At 50.9% G+C, this 19,521-nt stretch overlaps 1 protein-coding gene and 1 long non-coding RNA gene across 2 annotated transcripts; both read right to left on the bottom strand.

The window, feature by feature from the left end:
* Positions 1-1,124: 1,124 nt before the first annotated feature.
* On the bottom strand, positions 1,125-7,469 carry LOC140515355 (uncharacterized). Its single transcript, XM_072626021.1, has 4 exons — positions 7,374-7,469; positions 5,299-5,340; positions 1,908-2,966; positions 1,125-1,302 (listed from the first exon to the last, which is right to left on the bottom strand). Exons 3-4 carry the CDS (start codon positions 2,900-2,902, stop codon positions 1,296-1,298), a joined length of 1,002 nt encoding a protein of 333 aa, XP_072482122.1. The 5' UTR covers positions 2,903-2,966; positions 5,299-5,340; positions 7,374-7,469; the 3' UTR covers positions 1,125-1,295.
* A 6,479-nt stretch (positions 7,470-13,948) lies between these two features.
* LOC140515656 (uncharacterized) lies at positions 13,949-19,131 on the bottom strand. Its single transcript, XR_011971122.1, has 3 exons — positions 19,076-19,131; positions 17,528-17,663; positions 13,949-15,065 (listed from the first exon to the last, which is right to left on the bottom strand). It is a non-coding gene; the product is annotated as an uncharacterized lncRNA (long non-coding RNA).
* Between the last annotated feature and the right edge of the window lie 390 nt (positions 19,132-19,521).

The following is a 19,521-nucleotide window of genomic DNA, read 5'->3' as shown; positions in this document are numbered from 1 at the left end:
GGCAAAAACCTTTCATGCCTCCCTATGACCAACTGAGTCAAAGAACCCTGAGCAGCCAGTGTTTGCCCAGGGGCAGTGCAGAGTTAGGGAGACTAGCTGGACCTCACTTCGGCAGGAGACACACGACCCCCGTCTGGGGAGAGGGCACCTTGCCGTGACTGCCAGTAGATAAGATACTTACTCCACCTCCTAGGAAGCAGGTTGCTGGCTCCTGCAGAGACACTGCTGTGGTTCATGTCGCTTCCTGACTAATAAAGTTGGATTGCACGTGTGGAGAGCTTTAAGTGTTTAGCAACCGAGGAGAGAGTGTAAGTAGTGTCTCTGGCTTAAAAGTAAATGGGCTACAGGCATGAATCCTGTGTCCCACCTGGTTGAAATCCAGTGTGCAGGAAATCCTCAGGCTTCTACACAGCCCTTTTCATTCCCATCCAGGTCAAATTCTCCCTGCAATTTCCAGCCATCCTGCCTGCTTGTGGCCCTCTGGGGTCAAAGGGAAGGAAGATCATTCCTTTCCCACATGCCACCCTCCAATGAGGGCTGCCCACCCTTGCTGTGAAGAGGGTGAGCAGGTGCCACAGCCTGCCCAAGTCTTCCCTTCTCCAGACTCACTGTCCCATCTTCCCAAGACAGGGCTTGAGGCCCTTCCCCATCCCGTTTTGCTGCTGTGTCAAACCTGGCCAGCATACCAATTCCCCCTCCTTTCTTTATCCTCTTCTGGTCCTGTGTGTGTGTGTGTGTGTGTGTGTGTGTGTGTGTCTGTGTGTGTCTGTGTGTGTGTGTCTGTGTGTGTGTGTCTGTGTGTGTGTGTCTGTGTGTCTGTGTGTGTGTGTCTGTGTGTATGTGTCTGTGTGTCTCTGTGTGTGTGTGTGTGTTGCCCTGGGGAGAGATTAGCAGTCTCTACCACTCTTTCTGGGGAATGAACAGAGAGGTGCAGCTGGGCAGGCTGGATCACCGCCAGAGCGCCCTTCTCCATCTGCCAGATGCCAGCAGGGGCTGAAAGGAAACCGCTTGAGGGCAGGAACTGTTTGAGCTTTGCCCTTGGCTCCCCACAGTTCAGCCCAGTGCCCGGGACAGAGAAGGTACATCCTCCCTGCCTGCTGTTCTCAAATGAAAGCAACGATAAATTAACTTCACAAATTTTTTTTTATTCTTTTTCATCTGCTTTCACTTTAACAATATATATTCTTCTGCTCTGGGATATGGCAATTTTCTTAAAGATATTTGTATATATTTTTCCACTCCATAAGCTGCAGAAGAGAGACTCTGAGGAGAGTCCCAGGAGAATCCAGGCTCCTTTAATACCTGCAACAAGATGAGAACAAAAAAGGAGTGAGGCGAGTGGTAGTTGTCAGAGTTCAACTCTAGAACCACAGAACCAAAACCAAAACAACACAGACACAAGATAGAAGAGACACATACATGGCCGTGCAGACATGACAACGCATACATGAGGGGGGCGGAGAAGATTTTGTCTTTGTCTTTGTGATCTAGCATTAACGGAAAAACGAAAGAGACTTGGAGGAACCTGGAGAAGAACTCTGGCCTGGCTCTAGGGACACCTGAGGCAGGAAGAGGGGCAGGGTAGGAATGACACTGCACCTTCTGTGGAAGACAAGTTCCAAACACCAGCGTTAGGAGAGACTTCAGTAGGAAATCTCCAGCAGGATGGGCATACGGGTGGAAGGCCTTGTGTTTTTCAGCTGCATGTGGCCTCAGAGTAAAGGCATCTGGGAGAAACGTGTGGGCAAGGTCGTGGGGTGCTCACGGCAATGCGGCTAGGGAGCCCGCAGGAGTGCAGATTGCCAACCCAGCTCCTTGTCCAGGCAGTGACGCTGGGCCAAGAAGAAGAGACACACGGACACAGAGACACAGAGACACAGAGAGCCAGGTGGGGCTCGGGCCCTTACTTGGCATGGGAAAACGGGAAGGTGCTGAAGACTTCTCCACCCTCGTCGGTAATGTCCTCGTAAACCCACTCTCGGTTGCAGCGGCAGGTGGGCCCACACTTGGTGGACTGGCACTCGGGGCACGGGTAGAAGCAGCCCACGCACATTCTCTGCAGGCAGTCGCAGAGGTCTTCTCCATTCACGATCAGCCTGCCTCTCTCGTCGTATTTCCTCATGTCTTTCTTGCCACGTGGGAGCCTCCCAGGTGGCTGAGCTGAGCGGGGGCCAGCTTGGTCAGTGGGCCTGGCCTGGTCATCTGGCCTGCCTTCATCACTGGGCCCTGCTTGAGCCTGAGATCCAGCATGGCTGTAGGGGCTGGGTTGGCCATGGGGGTAGGCTTGGCCCCGGGAGCTGCCTCCACCACGGGGGCGGCCTCGCCCACGGCTGCCGCGCCCACGCCCACGGCTGCCGCGCCCACGCCCACGGCTGCCGCGCCCACGCCCACGGCTGCCGCGCCCACGCACACCACGCCCACGGCTGCCACGCGGGCGGCCTCGGCTTCGCCCACGGGGGATGATCTCTTCCTGCTCACTGATCTGGACATCAAGGGCAGTCAGGTCAGGGGGGCTGCTCTGCCTCTGCTCGTGCAGCAGGCCTCCCCTGGTGAGGGCAGAGCCCCCGAGCCCACGGCGTCTGGGGCGCCCGCGGCCGCGGGACTTCACCTGGACAATGGTGCCAGGGTCGACGCTGGAGCCGACCTGACTACCTGGGCTGATCTGCACTGGGGATGCCATCTGGACGCTCGAGCCAATCTGGACAGCGGAGGTGGCACTGCTACCACTGGGACCTGATGCACCACTGCAGCTGCCTGGTACTTCTCCACAAGGCGCCTTCTTCTCCACTCCTGCACTCTCCTCAGCCTCAACTCTCACCTCATGCTCTTCTCTGACCTCCTGGGTCTCCACACTCGCAGCCTTCTCCTTCTTTTTCTTAGACAACCGAGAACACGTACTCATTTTCGCTCACTGCAAGGCAGCTTCTCTTGCTGCCTCGGGCGTTCTTGGATGCCGCTGCGTGACCCTGGGAACGACAGTAGGCACCTAGGCTCACTAGGAGCAACCTTCAGCAACCCCCCAAAGGAGGGAGGACGATGGGGGAAAGCAGACTGAGGAGGGCCCCTGAAAGGAGCAAACAAGCCTGGCCCAGGCCGGATCTCCTGTGTCCCCTTTGCTTCTTCTGTCCCCCCTCACCCATTCTCATTCCCCGACCTGTACCAGGACTATCAAAGCAGCTGACCCTAAGGCCTGAAACGGTGGCCTGTCCTCTCCACAAATCTCCTCTGCCTTTGGGTCTATCCATGTACCCCTTGTCAGCCTGGCTCCCCAGCTTGGGTCACCAGCCATGGCTGGAAAGTCCAACCTCTTGCTCCTTTCTCTTCCTCCTTCTCAACTATCGCCTTCCTTCAAGCCGTCCAGGACATCGCCACATCCGTTGGCCCTGGTCTTCTGGAAGCCCAGCTCTTGTGGCCTACAAACTCCCCTCCATTTGTGGCCATTTCAAGCAACATTTCTTTCACCCTCTTCCCAGGAAGGCACACCACAGCCATCAGAGCTGGAGCAAGGTGGGACGAGGTGGGGAGAAAGCCTAGCCTGGGAGTCCTCCCTCCCCACGGTCCCCAGCCCCTCAGCTTCTCTCCTGTGGAAAGCAGAACCACTGGGCTGGAGAGGGCCAGATGGCCTACAGTACACGAAGTTTCTCAGCCGTCACCGCCACAGAGGAAGGGCAGGCAGGACCTGATCTCCTGCAACTGAGGCCAAAGGAGACGAAGAGGTCGTTTTCAGATGAGGAAAGGGACCCCTCTCCAGGCAGGCTGGTTAGGGGCTGCAGCTGTCCTCTCCTAGCCTTACTGAGCTCCCAGGTGAGAAAACTCCCCTTACTCCTCCCTCTGGAGTCTGGCACTTTCTCTGCAATTAGAATCTTAGAGATTTGCTGAGATGCAGAGTCCACACAGTGCCCTGAGGTGGGGGAAGCCCAAACCACATTCATGTGGAATTGGGAAATGCGGATCAGAAGAAACAATAGCTTGCAAGGGAGAGAATGCTGCTTTGAGCTTTTCTCAGTCAACTGGGCCTTCAGGGAAACCTTTGTACTGGAGGTTGAGGCCCCTGGCCTCAGGGCCTCCTGAGTGCTAGTAGCCTGAACAAGGTGTGACCCACGGATAGGGGCAGTGGAGCTGTGAGACCAAACTGACCTGTTTTAAAGGAGAGCTTGTACTCAGGGATGGGAGGATGGAAAGGGGTGATACCAAATGGGGGGAAATGCTCTATTTCTTCACTGAGATCAGCTTCAGGGCGTGTGGTCAGACAGCAGATTTACGTGGTGTGTTCAATGCAGGCAACAGGTTTGAACAAGGTGGTGTTTCCAGTGGGGGACTGAACGGGGCATGGTGGGTATCACCTGACAAAAGATGAGCCAATTTCATTTACATCCCCAGCTGGGGAAAGAAAAGGTGTAGAGGGACAGGCAGGGCCATTTTGTCACTGCCTGGTTAAACGAGGTATCTCTTCCTTCAAAAACACCAGCATTCAACCCCGGGAAAACCCTAGGCCAGAGCTGGCCTCAGGCACTTGAGAGCTGTGCTGCCCCAGACCAGGCTCGCTTTGCTCCACTGTAAAATGGGAGTGAGAATAGCACCTACCTCCCAGGGTTTTGGTAAAGAGCAAATGAGCTATTTACCTGGAAAGCACTTTAGCACAGAGTCTGGCCTGTTGCAGGTGAGAATAAAGGCTTGATCCCTTTCCTTTCTCCTTCCCTGGGTTTGTGGCCATTAAGTCCAGAGGGATAAAGAGAATGGACAATGTTTACAAAGGTGAGGCTGGAAACAAGGCTCCCTAACTTGACACTCCTAAGGGCCATTTAGCATTCCCTTCCTCTTTGGGTGAGAAACAAGCTTATTCTAACAAGGGCTACATGGACCTCAACAGACTGGCCCTGGCGTACATGACCCAAAAGCGGCCAAGAAGACCTGCCAAGGCCAGTGGTCACGGAGACCCTGCCTCTCTGCAGAAAGGCCCCATCCCTTTCATCCGGGCCCCTGCACTTGGATGCTCAGAGGCTGACTAAGCGCCCCCTACCCCCGCCACCCCGATGCAGTGAGCAGGGTCCAACCTGGTCAGAGAGGCTCAGAGGCACAAGCCCCTGCACGGGGTTTCAAGACAGGAGCCCAGACGGGAGCTAGGCTCACACCGAGACTGTCCCTCGGGCCTCCCGACAAAGCAGAGAGCTCGCTAGGACCTGGAGGGAAAAGAGGAAGGCCTGGCCAGGGCAGTCTGAATGGCTGCAGACACCAACAGCCCTGGGCCGGGTCTTGCCACCCACTGCATCTGGGCTTTAATTGCTATGGGTCACTTGCCTTTGGAGCCTTCCACCAGCTAAGTCTTGGTCCTGGACAAACCTGGAACAAAAAGAGACACGGGGGTTACCGAGTGGGGTTTCCGCCAAACCAGGAGAGTGACGAGAGGGAGCTCCCCTGACCTAGCGTGTTTCCCAGGGTGAGGCGCCACAGAGGGGCCAATGGCCGGGAGTGCTCACTCTCCTGGCCGCCTCTCCGTGCGGACGGTGCCTCTTCTGTCGGTGGCAGGCACTGGCCTAATTAGGCTAGGGAAGCCACGGAGAGGAAGAAAACCCTTCTGGCCCTCAGAGAGCTTACATCCTGCTGGAGGATGCCACCTGACCTCTCGTAAGGAAAGGGAAAACCTATGTCTTCAGAAGACATCAGTGATTCCAAACGTTCAGCTCCCCGATGCCCATTAATCACACTGCTCAGTCCCCAGTTCTTTGGGTTCTAAGGTACCACTTTGTTCGCTCAGAGAACACTGAGTCCCAGTGATTCGTTTTCTACAAGGGGAAACTGAGGCCCTTAGAGGATAAACACGATCCTTGATCTCACAGGTCTCTTTTATCTCTGCATAGGGGTCAGAACCCAGATCTCCTGATTCTCATTTCAATGTTCTGTCTGCCTTTGATTGGGCAGATCGAGAGGAATGGGGGATCAGGTCTGGTGGCAGGACGATCAGTCCATCTCTCCCTGCCCTGGCATTGGAAGGATGGGCCTTCCCCAGCGCCCCCTACACAGTCTTAGGTCCCAGCAGGAACGTGGCTATTTCAGGGGGCTCTTGGCAGCAAGCTCTTGGGGATAGGTTGGGGGAGGGAGAGATAAGCCCCCAGACAGGGACACCAGCTAGGGCCTCCCCTCCTGTGCAGCAACAGACCAGTTGTGGGCCACTAGCGTCACCTCAAGAACTAGGGCGATCCAGGGGTCTCTTAACTCCTTCCTTATTAATCAGTAAATAACATTTCCACCTAGTTTTCCACGATTCACTTAAATGCAGTCCTCAGCCCTTCGAGAAAGCTCATTTACATAACAACTGAAGAAAAATAACCTCATAGCACAACATCTGGTTACATTAACTATCTCTCAGCAGAATGCCCTGTAGACACTGCCCCCCCCCCCACCACCCCATTCCCGGTTGTCCAAGGTGGTAGATGGCCATTGGGTGAGGCCTCGCCAGGCGCGAGGGGCCCGGGGCAGCGGCTCCTGGAAGTCAGTCACGGGAGAAAACACAACCATCCAGGCTTCAGGGCCCCCACAAGCGGCCTTTGGGGCTTCCACCCCCCAGACTCCACACGTCTTAGCCCCCAGAGCATGGAGAAGGGTGAGGAAGGACGCCTACCGGGGAATGCCTCCCCCAGACCGCTACCCATTGCACCCGCCCCACAGGATGGCCAAGGATGACAAGTGCAGACGACTGGGTTCTGCCCCCCACAGACCTTCGCCCATTGGCCCCCTCCGCCACCCAAAATACGGCGAAGGATGAGACACGAGGCCTACCGGGGCTCTGGCCCCCCCAGGCCCCCGAATCTGCCCCACCCAGGGCATGGAGAGAGATGAGAAACCAGGGCTGCTGGGGTCGGTTCGGAACCCCAAGGAAGCAGGACGTGAAAGGAGGCCTATCGGGGTTCTGCCCCCCCAAACTCCCGCCCTGACCCCCGCGCCAGTGGGCCCGCCCAGAGAATGGCGCAGGCTGAGAATCCAGGCCTAGCAGCCTACGTCCTTCCCCTCAGATCTCCGCCCACTGGCCTTCCCTCAACCCAAAGAATGGCGCAGGATGAGACACGAGGCCAACAGGGGCTATGACCCCCACCCCCACCCCCACCCCTTGGCCCTCCCAAAGATGGAGGACAAAAAACGAGGCCTAGCTGCATTCTGCCCCTCCTCCACACCCCCTGCCATTGCTCCCCCCAACCGAGGATGGGGAAGCGTGAGAAAAGCGGCCTCCCGGGGCTCGGCCCCCAGACACGCCCAGCGCCCCCCAGGATGGCGATGGATGAGAAACCGGGCACCGCAGGCCCCAGCCCCTCGGCCCCCCCCACACCTGCGCCATGGCCCCCCACCGAGGACGACCAAGGAGGAGAAACGAGGCCTACCTCTCCCAGGAGGCCCTCAGGGACTCCCTGCTTCAACTGTTCCCAAGCACAAAAGGAAGGAGCCTGCTCTGCCCCCTAGGGATGGCAGGATGCGATGCAGGGGAGGAGGGGGCGGGGCTGAGAGGGGGCGGGGCCGAGAGGGGCAGGGTTGAGAGGGGCAGGGCTGAGAGGGGAAGGGCTGAGAGGGGAAGGGCTGAGAGGGGAAGGGCTGAGAACCGAAGGGCTGAGAACGGAACGGCTGAGAGGGGAATGCCTGAGAGGGGCAGGGTTGAGAGGGGAAGGGTTCAGAGGGGCAGGGTTGAGAGGGGAAGGGTTCAGAGGGGCAGGGTTGAGAGGGGAAGGGTTCAGAGGGGGACGGTTGAGAGGGGAAGGGCAGACGGGCGAGGGGCGCCAGGGGAGGGCTTGGCCACCCACAGGGCCACCCTGGGGGAGGAAGGGGAGCTCCAGGCGCTGCTCTGCCCCCAACAGGCACAAGATGGGGTTGGGGCCTGGAAGGGGCCTCCCACAGGCGCCTTTTACAGGCAAGGGAGGCGCTGGCTTAGCGTCCCAGAGGTGGGGCATGGATGCCAGCATTCTCCAGGGCCCCTTTTGGCGGCCTCCCTACCCCCACCCCCCTTACACCTAAGGAAACTGAGCCCCGGGAGGAGCCCAGGGGGCCCTGGGATTGGTAGACCCCATCTTACCCAAGTGGCAGCTGAGGCCCAGTGGTGTCCCGCACTTCCCAGATTAGGAGCCCAACCAGAGGCTTGCCAGACTCCCAGGCTCTGGGTGGAAAACCCAGTGCGCAGGCGCCGCGTTACTGAGGGGGTGGCATGGGCGGTAGTAAGGGGGCGGGGCAGGGCAGGAGGTGCAGAGTTCGAGTCCAGCCCTAAACTGTAACCCCCGTAGGTGTTTGCCCCAGGGTCCCTGCCAGGAAAGGGCGGGAACTGCGAAGGCAGGGGGCGGTTGGGCAGGGGAGGGGGGGAACGAGATCAGGAAGCCAGTCCATGAACTGATCAATAAGTAGTGCTCACCAACGTGCAGCTGGGGCCAGACCAGTGCTTTGTGATCAGGACACCCTTTACAGCAGGGGTGGAGTGGGCAAAGCCCTCCCCTCCATGGAAGGTCTGGGAGCAAGGAAAGGGGGCCAGCAGGGGTGAAGGAAGGAGACTTTGGGATCCCTGGGGGAGGGGGTCTTCTGGAGGAGCTCAGCTTGAATTAGAGTCAGAATCACGGACAATCACAGAGTGCCTGCTGTGTCCAAGGCACTATGGGGGCCATCTGCAGTCTTCCTGATGTATCTCTCCCCACTGAACCCGGATGGGTCTGGGGAGAAGTGAGGCTGGGGACCTTGACCAGCCCTCCCTCACTTAAATCCACTTCACTTGAAAGTCCTAACATCACTTCCCTGCTCTCATGGTCCTCTTCCAGAAGGGAGGCCCAGGGAGGGGCAGGTCTGTCCGTTGTTCACAGATGTCAAATTTCAACCCAGATCCTGCACCTCTAGAGAGGAGCCCAGGAGCCAGTCTGTCCAGCCTGCTTGCCAGTTCCCTGGGCTCCCTGGGAAAGATGCTGGGTGCACCTGCTGCATTAGGCACTGACCATGGGGCTGGCCCTCTTCTACGCCCTGGGTATTCAAGTCCCTGTCCCTCACCTTCCCCACCTAGGACTCCATCAATTGCCCAAACTCACAGCCTTTGGCCCCTTCATCAAGTATGCATTATTTATGTCAATTTATAACATATAATATGTAAATAACATTCTATGACCTCACATGGCTTCTACTGAATGTCTTGTAGACACCTGCCCTGAACATTCCCGGGTGGCCAAGGGTCTAGACAGAACTGAGTCCCCAGATGAAACACAACCATATTGGCTTCAGTTTCCCTGATGTTCTTTCCGGGACTCTGCCCCTTTCCCAGACCCCCACCCTTCTCCCTTTCCAGAAAGGATGGAGAAGGATGAGAAATGAGGCAGACTTGGGCTCTTCCCCCCAGACCCTTGCTCACTGACTCTCCACCGAGAAGATGGAGTTAAAGAAATGAGGCCTAACAGGACTCTACTCCCCTATCCTTGCCCCTAACCCACCCCCACACGCCAGAGGATGGACAAGGATGAGAAACGAGGCCTAGTCAGGCTCTGCCCATCCCCCAGACCTCCCCACCCATTGGCCCTCCACCCAAAAGATGGGGGAATAGAAATGCGGATGGAAAATAGAAAAGTCAATGAGGAGAACAGTGCTTTAAAAAGCAGAATTAGCCAAATAGAAGTTCAAAAGCTCACTGAAAAAAATAGTTCTTTAAAAATTAGGATGGAGCAGATGGAAGCTAATGACTTTATAACAAACCAAGTGATTAATAAAACAAAACCAAAGGAGTGGAAAAAAATAGAAGACCACGTGTAATATCTCATTCGAAAAACATCTGACTTGGAAAATAGATCCAGGAGAGATAATTTAAAAATTGTTGGTCAACCTGAAAATCATGATCAAAAAAAGAGCCTAGACATCATCTTCCAAAGTATTATCAAAGAAAAGTGCCCTCATATTCTAGAACCAGGGGGTAAAATAGAAATGGGTAGAATTCTCTGATCAACTCCTAAAAGAGATCTCAAAAGGAAAACTCCGAGGAACACTGTAGCCAAATTCCAGAGTCCTCAGGTAAAGAGAAAATATTACAAGCAGCCAGAAAGAAATAATGCAAAAATTGTGGAATCCCCAAGTAAATACCAAATTAGAAATACTGAAAATCAAAGGAGATATTAATAAAATTGAAATTAAGAAAACTACTGAACTCATAAATAAAACTGAGTTGGTTTTATGAAAAAATACCAATAAAATTGATAAAATTCAGTCAATCTGATTTAAAAAAAGAAAAAAGAAAACTAAATTACCTATATAAAAAATGAAAAAGATAAACTCACCTCCAACAAGGAGGAAAACAATAATTAGACGTAAGTTGAATACTTAAATAACCCCACCTCAGAAAAAGAAATTGAACAAGCCATCAATGAACTCCCTAGAAAAATATCTCCAGGGCCAGATGGATTTACAAGTGAATTCTATCAAACATTTAAAGAATAATTAATTCTAATACTATAAAGACTATTGGGGAAAATTGGTGGAGTCCTACCAAATTATTTTTATGATGTAAATATGGTTCTGATACTTAAACCAGGGAGAACCAAAACAGAGAAAGAAAATTATAGACCAATTTTTCTAATGAATATAGACGCAAAAATTTTAAATAAGATTTTAGCAAAAAGAATACAGTAACTTGTCACAAGAATAATACATTATGTTCAAGTAGGATTTATGCCAGCAATACATGGCTGGTTCAATACTGGGAAAACTATCAGCATTGTTGATCTTATCAACAACAAAACTAAGAGAAACCAATTGATTATCTCAATAGACGCAGAAAAAGCCTTTGACAAAATACAACGCTCATGCCTATTGAAAACACTGGAGAGCATAGGAATACCTGGAGTCTTCTAAAAAATAATAAGCAGTATCTCCCCAAACCATCAGCAAGCATTATATGTAATGGGGATAAGCTGGATGCATTTCCAATAAGATCAGGTGTGAAACAAGGATGTCCATTATCACCACTGTTACTCAATATGGTACTAGAAAGGTGAGCTTTAGCAATAAGAAAAGAAAAAGAAATTGAAGGAATAAGATAAGCAAAGAAGAAACTCAGTTATCACTCTTCGCAGATGATATAATGATATACTTAGAGAACCCCAGAGAATCAAGGAAAAAACTACTTGAAATAATAAACAACTTTGGTAAAGTTTCAGGTTACAATATAAACCCACATAAATCATCTGCATTTCTATATATTAGTAACAAAGTCCAACAGCAAGAGAAACAAAGAGAAATCCCATTTAAAGCTGTAGTACACACTATAAAATATCTGCAAGTCTACCTGCCAAAACAAACCCAACAAACAAACGCAATTACAAAACTCTTTTCACCCAAATAAAGCCAAATCTAAGTAAGTGGAAAAACATCAGTTGCTCGTGGAGAGGCCAAGCTAATATAATAAAAAGGACAATCCTACCTAAATTAATTGACCTATTCAGTGCCATAAAAAACTACCAGATAATTATTTTATAGAGCTAGAAAAAAATGTCAAAACTCATTTGGAAGAACAAAAGGTCCAGAATGTCAAGGGAATTATTGAAAAAAAATTCTAGAGTAGGTGGCCTAGCCTTATCAGTTCTCAAATTGTATTATAAAGAAGCACATATCAAAAGCACTTGGTACTGGCTAAAAACAGAAGGGTAGACCAGAGGAATATGTTAGATACTCATGACATAGTAGTTAAAGAATACAGCAATCTACTGTTTGATCAACCCAAGGACCTCAGCTTTTAGGATAAGAACTCACTGTATGACAAAAATTGCTGGGAAAACTGGATAACGGTGTGTGAGGAAACTAGGCATAGACCAATGCCTGACACCACACACAAGAAAAAACTCCAAACAGATATATGACTGAGGTATAAAGACTGGCATTAAAAACAAATAAGGGGAGCAAGGAATAGTGTGTTTCTCAGACTAATGGAGAATGGAGGATTTTTTGACCAAACAAGAGATAGAGAACATTGTGAAGTGCAAAATGGATAATTTTGATTATATTAAATTGAAAAGTTTTTGCACAACCAAACCCAATGCAACCAAGATTAGGAGGGAAGCAGAAAACTGGGAAAGAATTTTTGCAATTAGTGTCTGTGATAAATTCCTCATTTCTAAAATATATAGAGAACTGAGTCAAATATACAAAAATACAAGTCATTCCCCAATTGATAAATGGTCAAAAGTTATGAATAGGGAGATTCCAGAGGAAGAAATTAAACCTACCTATAGTCGTATTAAAAAAACGCTCTAAATCATTCTTGATGAAAGATGAAAATCAAAACAACTCTGAGACACCACATCACACCTATCAGATTGGCTGACATGACAAAACAGGAAGATGATAAAAATGTTGGAGAAGATATGGGGAGTTGGAACACTAATTCATTGTTGGTGGAGCTGTGAGCTGATCCAACCACTCTGGAGAGCAATTTGGAACTATGCCCAAAGGACTGCAAAAATGTGCATAGCTTATGACCCACCAATATCACTTCTAGGACTGTATCCCAAACAGATCATAAAAATAGGAAAAGGTCCCACATGTACAAAAACGTTTATAGCAGCTCTCTTTGTGGTGACCAAGAACTGGAAATAAAGGGGATGCCCATCCATTGGGGAATGGCTGAACAAGTTGTGGTGTATGAATGTAATGGAATACTATTGTGCTATGAGAATGATGAAGACTTCAGAGAGGCCTGGAAGGACCTATATGAACTAATGCTGAGTGAAAGGAGCAGAACCAAAACGTAGTACACAACAAAAACCACAGTGTGCGAGGAATTTTTCTGGTAGTCTTAGCCCTTCACAGCAAGGCAAGGACCTAAAAAAATTCTCAATGGACACTTGAGGCAAAATGTCTTCCACATCCAGAGAAAGAGCTATGGAACTGGATCACAGAATGTAGCAGATCATTTTCTTTTGTGCTGTTTTTTTTGTTTTGTTTTGTTTCCATGGTTTCTTCCATTCATTTTAATTCTTCTATGCAATTTGAATAAGGTAAAAATGTATTTAATAAGAATATATGTGTAGAACCTATATAAGATCTCACACTGTCTCCGGGAAGGAGGGGGAAGGTAGGGAAGGAAAAGAAGAAAGTGCAGGAGGGGAGGGAAAAAAATCTAAGATATACTGAAGTGATTTTAGAAAACTGAAAACAAATAAATTAATTTTTCAAAATGAAACCTGTTTGTGGGATTTTCCTGACACCCCCTTAAGTCCTGTATTATTTTCTTCCTGGAAATGGATGTCCTGACCTGCTGGGCACAGGTCAGTCTGTTATTCCCATTGGATTTTACAGGACACATACTATGTTGGATTGGTGATTCTGGACTAAAACTTTACCTGGGAACCCAAGATGGTCAAGAAAAATAGTCCCAGTGGAACTGCATGTGTCTAGGCAAGTGTCCAGGAGCCCCTACCCCATGAGGTGACCAGGAATGGAAATGACACAGGATGAAAGGCCAAGGATGGAGGGTTCTGCTTCAGGAGGCTTTGTGTGTCAGAGGGCACCATTACAGTCATGTCTCTAATTATGCTGACAGAAACAAAACATGAGGGGAAGGAAAGGGTACAAAAGAACTAGTGAGTCCCCATGAAGGCAGCTGAATCTGCTAACCACTGAAAACTCCATTTCCATCTGTGCCCTGGCTCTCTGCAAGCAGTTACCAGAACAGGTGATGTAGCCTTAGAGCCCCTCCCTGGGAGGCAAAGCTTGAATGGGGAGGTTCTGGTTGTGGGAAGTCCTTCCTTCCCCTCGTTCTGGCTGGAGGGTCAAGTTTCATGCTGCCCTTCTAGTGAGGCAGGCACACCTGCCCTCCAGATGTGGATCATACTTACCTTCACCCACTTGGTGAGGAGGACCTACTTGCCCATGCAGGGGTACCCTTTGGATATGGCTGACCGTAGCACTCCTTGGATTCTGAGTGAAAGGGAATTCTTAGAGATTAAAAACCAACTTTGGATGTGTAAATCGCTTTTATTTTGTTCTTTAAATACTGCTATCTAAACAAGCTTTATCCATTTCATCTCTGAAACATCTCAATAGCTGAACAATTCAGCAACTAGAACTCAACATGAAAGACCAAACAAATGAGAGAAAAAAAGACAGAAAGATCCCAAAGCACAAACTTGGCAAAAAACCAGCACCCAGACCAGGTTGAGTTTCTTTGTTTGTTAACCTTCAGGAGCTATTTGCAACAAGAAACAGAGGCAGCCCCTAGCTTTAGAAACTAAACTGGCTCTAGGGAGGATGAGAGGGGAGGCATGCCTTATCCTTCCTATGCACGGTGGAAGGTGAGCATTGTGAGAGCAGTCCTGAGCAGGGGGAAGTTTGTTGGAGCCCAGCACTGGAAGGCTCACTGCACACTAGGGCCAGGTCAGCTCTTTGCCCAGTTTTGCCCTACAGATCACTAAGAAAGTAGCCACTTGGGCTCCCTCCAAGAAAAGGGGGCAAGTGTGCCCTGTGGGTGCCGGGTCGGCCTTACTTGGTATAGGAAAATGGATTGGTGCTGACCGGGTCGTCAGATTCATTGTCGTTCTTCCTATAGACCCAGCGCCGGTTGCAGCGACACTTGATCCTGCATTTCTTGGAGGTGCACTTGGGGCATGGGGAGAAGCAGCCAGGGCACCCTTCGTTGAGGCAGTCACACAGGTCTAAACCATTACTAAGGAGCCTGCCTTTCCCGTCATATTTTCTCTTGTCTTTTCTCCCTCTGGCATTCCCTCTGGATGAGTCAGGCCCCTGGGCAGTGGGGGAGCTAGGGCTCCCACCAGCTGCCTCAGCTACTGCTTCCTCCCCACCTTTTGCTATGACCTCTGCTCCCTGGGGGGCACGCTTTCTAATATTTAGGGCCATTAATTGCTGTATCACCGTTTCTATTTGCTTCTCTTCCATCTGATGAACTTTTATGGGAGACGCATCCCCTGCCGCAGCTCCCTCTTGATTGGCAGTGGACTTTTCCCCTCGGCCTTTTGACGTTTTGCCCTTGTCCTTGGTACTCATGCTGGCAGATCCTCCACTCCACTTTGGACTTGCTGTCTTAAGGTCTCTCCTCTAAGTGGTTCCAACTGGACCTGGGGGATAAGAGCACAAAATAGGGGGAAGATGTCTAGAGCAGAAGGCTGCTATGCTCTGCTTGGCACCAGAAAGCCAGACCACTTGGTGCCCAGTCAAAGCAGGACCCCATGGAGTTCGTGTCTCTCGAGAGGAGGACATTGTGGCCACCACCTCCCTGCCTCCTTGTGCTTTGAAAACGTCCCCCCAACCACTGGGGACCCACTCTGCAAATGCCCTCTTGCTTTGGGTCTGTCCTTGCTCCTGTTGTCCTGGCTCCACATCCTGGGTCATCCAATTCACAGCCCTGGGCAGCCCTGGGTGTTGGCAGCCTGTCCTCCCAGCCTGCTTCCTGTTGCCCAGCTCTATGGCCTCGGGGTTGCCCTCCATCGGTGGTCTTTTACAAGCAGCACTCAGTTCATACCTTCAGCCTCAGAACTGGACCTGCTTTCTCTGGGGCAAAGGAGGGAGGGAGGCTCACCAGGCTGTGGGACTGAGATCATCTCCTGAGCCCCAGGTCATTCTCCTCATTTTGTCAAACACTGTTACCCCAGCTCCTGCTCCTTCTTTTCTACCCCATTCCCTGACCTAACCTTTGGGGGGCTTTCACCTTCCTCTTAAGAGCCTTTCTAAAGATGGGGAGATGGCTATACATTTTAATTCTTCTATGTAACATGACTAAGGTGAAAATGTATTGTAGAACCTATATAAAATTGTATGCCGTCTCAGGGAGGGGGGGAGAGAGGGGGAAAAATCTAAGTCATATGGAAGTGATTGTAGAACACTGAAAACAAATAAATACTTTATAAAAAAATAAAAAATAATGTTTGTGTATCCCAACTGAATATTATTTTTTCTTTTGCTTTATTGATGCTCCTCATAATATTCAAAAGGTCATAATGTTATAATATTTTTATTATATTCAGAGCAATATGAAGTATTAATTTCAATCATAATATCAAAAGATCTTTGAATATATTGTGTAGGGCTTTTTTTTTTTTTAGCATAAATGAGTTTTGTACTTTGTCAAGGGTATTTTCTGTATCTATTGAGATAATCATGTCAATTTTGATAGCTTTGTTTTTAATATGATTAATTACATTGATTGTCCCCATAGTGTTGAACAATCCTTGCATCATTTGTATGAATTCAGTTGGTCTAATGAATGATTTCTTGTCTAAGTATCTGCAGTACACTGAACAAGATTTTATCTAAAATTTTTGAATAATCATTAAAAATGCATTAATTATATTGGTTTATAATTCTTTTCCTGGGTTTCACTCTTCCCTGGTTTTGTACTGGTACTACATCTGTCTCATGAAATGATTGCGGTAGGGTGCTATCCCCCTTTTAAAGAATAACTTATGCATTACGGCTATTTAAAAAAAAAAAGATGGGAAGATGGAGCTCAGAGAAAGGATACACTGTGCTGTTTGGATGAATGCACTGGATCTGAGATCTCATCCAAGCAGTGCACCTAGAGACAGGGTACGGAAGTGAGGACTGAGTGGGCAGTGAGACAAGGGGAGCAGCCAGTGTAGACTGACAAGATGTTGGGACTGGAAGCTCAAATCCGTGTGGACAGTCTCGGGCGGGTAAAAGTGGGACTTCTAAATCTTAGAGTCTTACGAGGCCCTCCATGAACAGCGGGGGTTCGAGAAGGTCAGACCGAGCTAGCTCGGCTAGCTCGGGTATTTCCGCCTCTCCCCCGGAGATACCTGATGGGTGGAGTCTCCCTGCCCTCGAGGTCGTCCCGGATTGGAGCACACCTAGTTACCTAACAGCATGGTATTGAGATGCAAACGGTGTGGCTGAAGATTAAGTAGGATTGAGGAAGCCTAAAAGCTCTCTTAGCACGTGTGGAGCCAAAGAGAAAAGTAGGGCTCCGCTTCTTTTCTTTTCTCTCTCCCCTCCCCCTCTCTCCCCGCTTGTACTTCTACTTCCAATCCCTTAAGCTTAGCCTCCTTAGGAAATCTCCCCCTCTTCGTCCTAAGAAAGAAGACTCCCTGTACTTGTAACCGAAACCCTGTAATAAAGCTCAACCCCTGTTTGACTCTGGAACGTCCTTTCTCTCATACGTGCATCCGGCGTGGCCAGCCGAAGACCTCGGGAGGTGAGGTAAGGAAGACTCGGGTAGCCCAATACAGGCCTCTAGGCTTGGCAACAAGAGGCATGGGAAAATACCATGATCTCTTGGGAGGATGCAAGGGGCAAGGGATAAGGGGCAAGGGAAGACTTTCTTTGTAGCAGAAGGGATACCTGGGGGTTTGGGGGCAAGCAGAAGGGAATGAACCAGAAAGAAGACTGTGTCCATTCATGTGTATGGAAATCCAGCACATCTCTGTAAACATGGGCAGAACAAGAGAGGAGAGCACTGCCCTGAGCCAAGTGTTTCCTTTCCCACTAAGAATTAACTGGGGTTTTTATAGTGAGGAGTTACAGGTCAAGGAAGGGAAAGGTGGTGTCTCACCCCCCAACTTACTGAGGCCACTCAGGAGTCCCTGTGGTGCTGCTGCTTCACTGTTAGACTCACAGAAGGGGCAGCCACTTGACGTGTCGGTGACTACCCAGAAAGAGGCCTCTCTGAATGGGAAGAAGGAATGGTTTTTCACCAGGACCTGGGTACCAAACAGAATTTTGACTGAGAAACGCAAATACAAGTGAAAAAACTGGGAGCAAGGAAGTAGACTTGGTCGTTTGGGTGACATTTTCTGCAAGTCAGTGCAGCTTAGCCTTCTGTATGCAGGCAACTCCCTTTTTGGAGGCCTGGGCATCTCCCCCATTCACCTGTATCCAAGTCATGGCCCACCTTCAGGGCTGGATGCTTGGCCCACTCATCCCCTGGTTTCTGAACAAGAGGCCATGTAAGCAGTGAGTCAGGAGGTGGCAGAGGCAAGAAGGACAAGGAGGATCTCTGCCAGGACGCGTTTCAATTTTTTAAAACTGGCCAAGTCCTGCCCGGGACAGATGGGCCCTCTTCTGGATACGTGGTGGGAGCTGGTAGTGTGGTCCCTCTCCTCTGGGTCACCATGTGGTCTGCCACTTGACCTATTTAATTCTTATCTTTGGGAGCTCTGGGCTAATCCAGGCTCTTCATTAATTAATGACTTCTTGACTTATGTCTCCATGAGTCACCTCAGAACAAAATTCCCTCATCAGATAACCATCAGTTATATTACATCATACAAATCTAATGCCCTGTAGAAACCTCCCCTCTCCATTATTCATGGTAAGCCAAGGGCTTAGTTGTGTATGTGGTAAAGGCCTTGCCAGACCTGAGGGACCCACGGGGGCAGCTCACACTCAGGGCTGGGAGAAAACACAGCCAGGGAGGCTTTAGGGCTCCAGAAGCTCCCTCTGGGGATCAGCAAACCCAGACCCCGCCCCTCGGCGCTCAGGCCCCGCCCCTCGGCCCCAGGCCCCATCCCTCGACTGCCCCACAAAGGATGGAGTAGAATGGAAATTGAGGCCTACTGGGGTTCGGTCCTCCCAGACCCTACCCCAACCCCCCAGGGCACCTCTCATTGCCCCCCCCCCCCCACCCAAGAGATGGAGAAAGATGAGAAACGAGACCCAACAGGGCTTGGCCCCTCCCACAGGCCCCGCCCCTCAACCCCCCACCCCAGAGGATTAAGGAGGATGATTAAGGAGGCCTACCATCCCTTGGCCTCCCCAGACCCGACCCTCAGCAACCCTGACCCCCCCCAACCCCCCAGGGCACTTCCTATTGCCCTCTCACTCAAATTACGGAGAAAGATGAGAATGAGCCCAACGGGGCTCGGCCCCCCTCAGAGACCCACCTCTCGGCCTCCCACACGGGAGGGAAAATGATGAGAAACGAGGCCTACCGGGACTCGGCCCCCCAGATCCCCACCCCTCATCCCCCCAGATCTCCTCACATTGCCCCTCCATGAAGGCGAAGGGTGAAAAACGAGGTTCCCCGCAGACCATGGCCTCTCACCCTCCCAGAACCCATTCCATTGCCCACCCCCCCACCCCAGGACTGGGAAGGATGAGAAACGAGGCCTACCTCTCCCAGGAGACCCTCAGAGAATCCCTGCCTCGACGGCTCCCAAGCACAGAAAGGAAGAAGCCTGCTCTGCCCCCTAGGGATGGCAGGATGCAGTGGAGGGGAGGAGAGGGGGGAGGGGCAGAGAGGGGATGGGGGAGGTCAGTGATGGGGAGAGAGGGGGAGGGGTGGGCAGGCTGGAAGGGCACCTCGGGGAGGGAGGGCAGCTGGAGGCACTGCTCTGTCACTAGCAGAGGCAAGATGGAGTTGGGGCTGGAAGAGGAAGGTCTTCTAGCAAAGCTGCCTCCTCTTACAGGGGAGGAAACTGAGGCCCAGGGAGGGGGAGGGACTTGCTCAAGGTCAGGCTTAAGGTCATCAATCCCTTTCCCAAAGACGGTGAGACTACCTCCGGGGAGCCTGGAAAGACCCAAGTGGATGGTAGTATCCTCAGGGCCACTTGGGGGGCA

The sequence above is a fragment of the Notamacropus eugenii genome, chromosome X (assembly GCF_028372415.1).
Source record: "Notamacropus eugenii isolate mMacEug1 chromosome X, mMacEug1.pri_v2, whole genome shotgun sequence".
In the NCBI taxonomy this organism is placed as follows: Eukaryota; Metazoa; Chordata; class Mammalia; order Diprotodontia; family Macropodidae; genus Notamacropus; species Notamacropus eugenii.
Note: the sequence above shows the minus strand (reverse complement) of the source record. Positions and strands in the feature narration are given on the sequence as shown.

Bases quoted from the DNA above. Each gene is read 5' to 3' on its own strand.
- LOC140515355 (XM_072626021.1), bottom strand. From the start codon at position 2,902: ATGAGTACGTGTTCTCGGTTGTCTAAGAAAAAGAAGGAGAAGGCTGCG.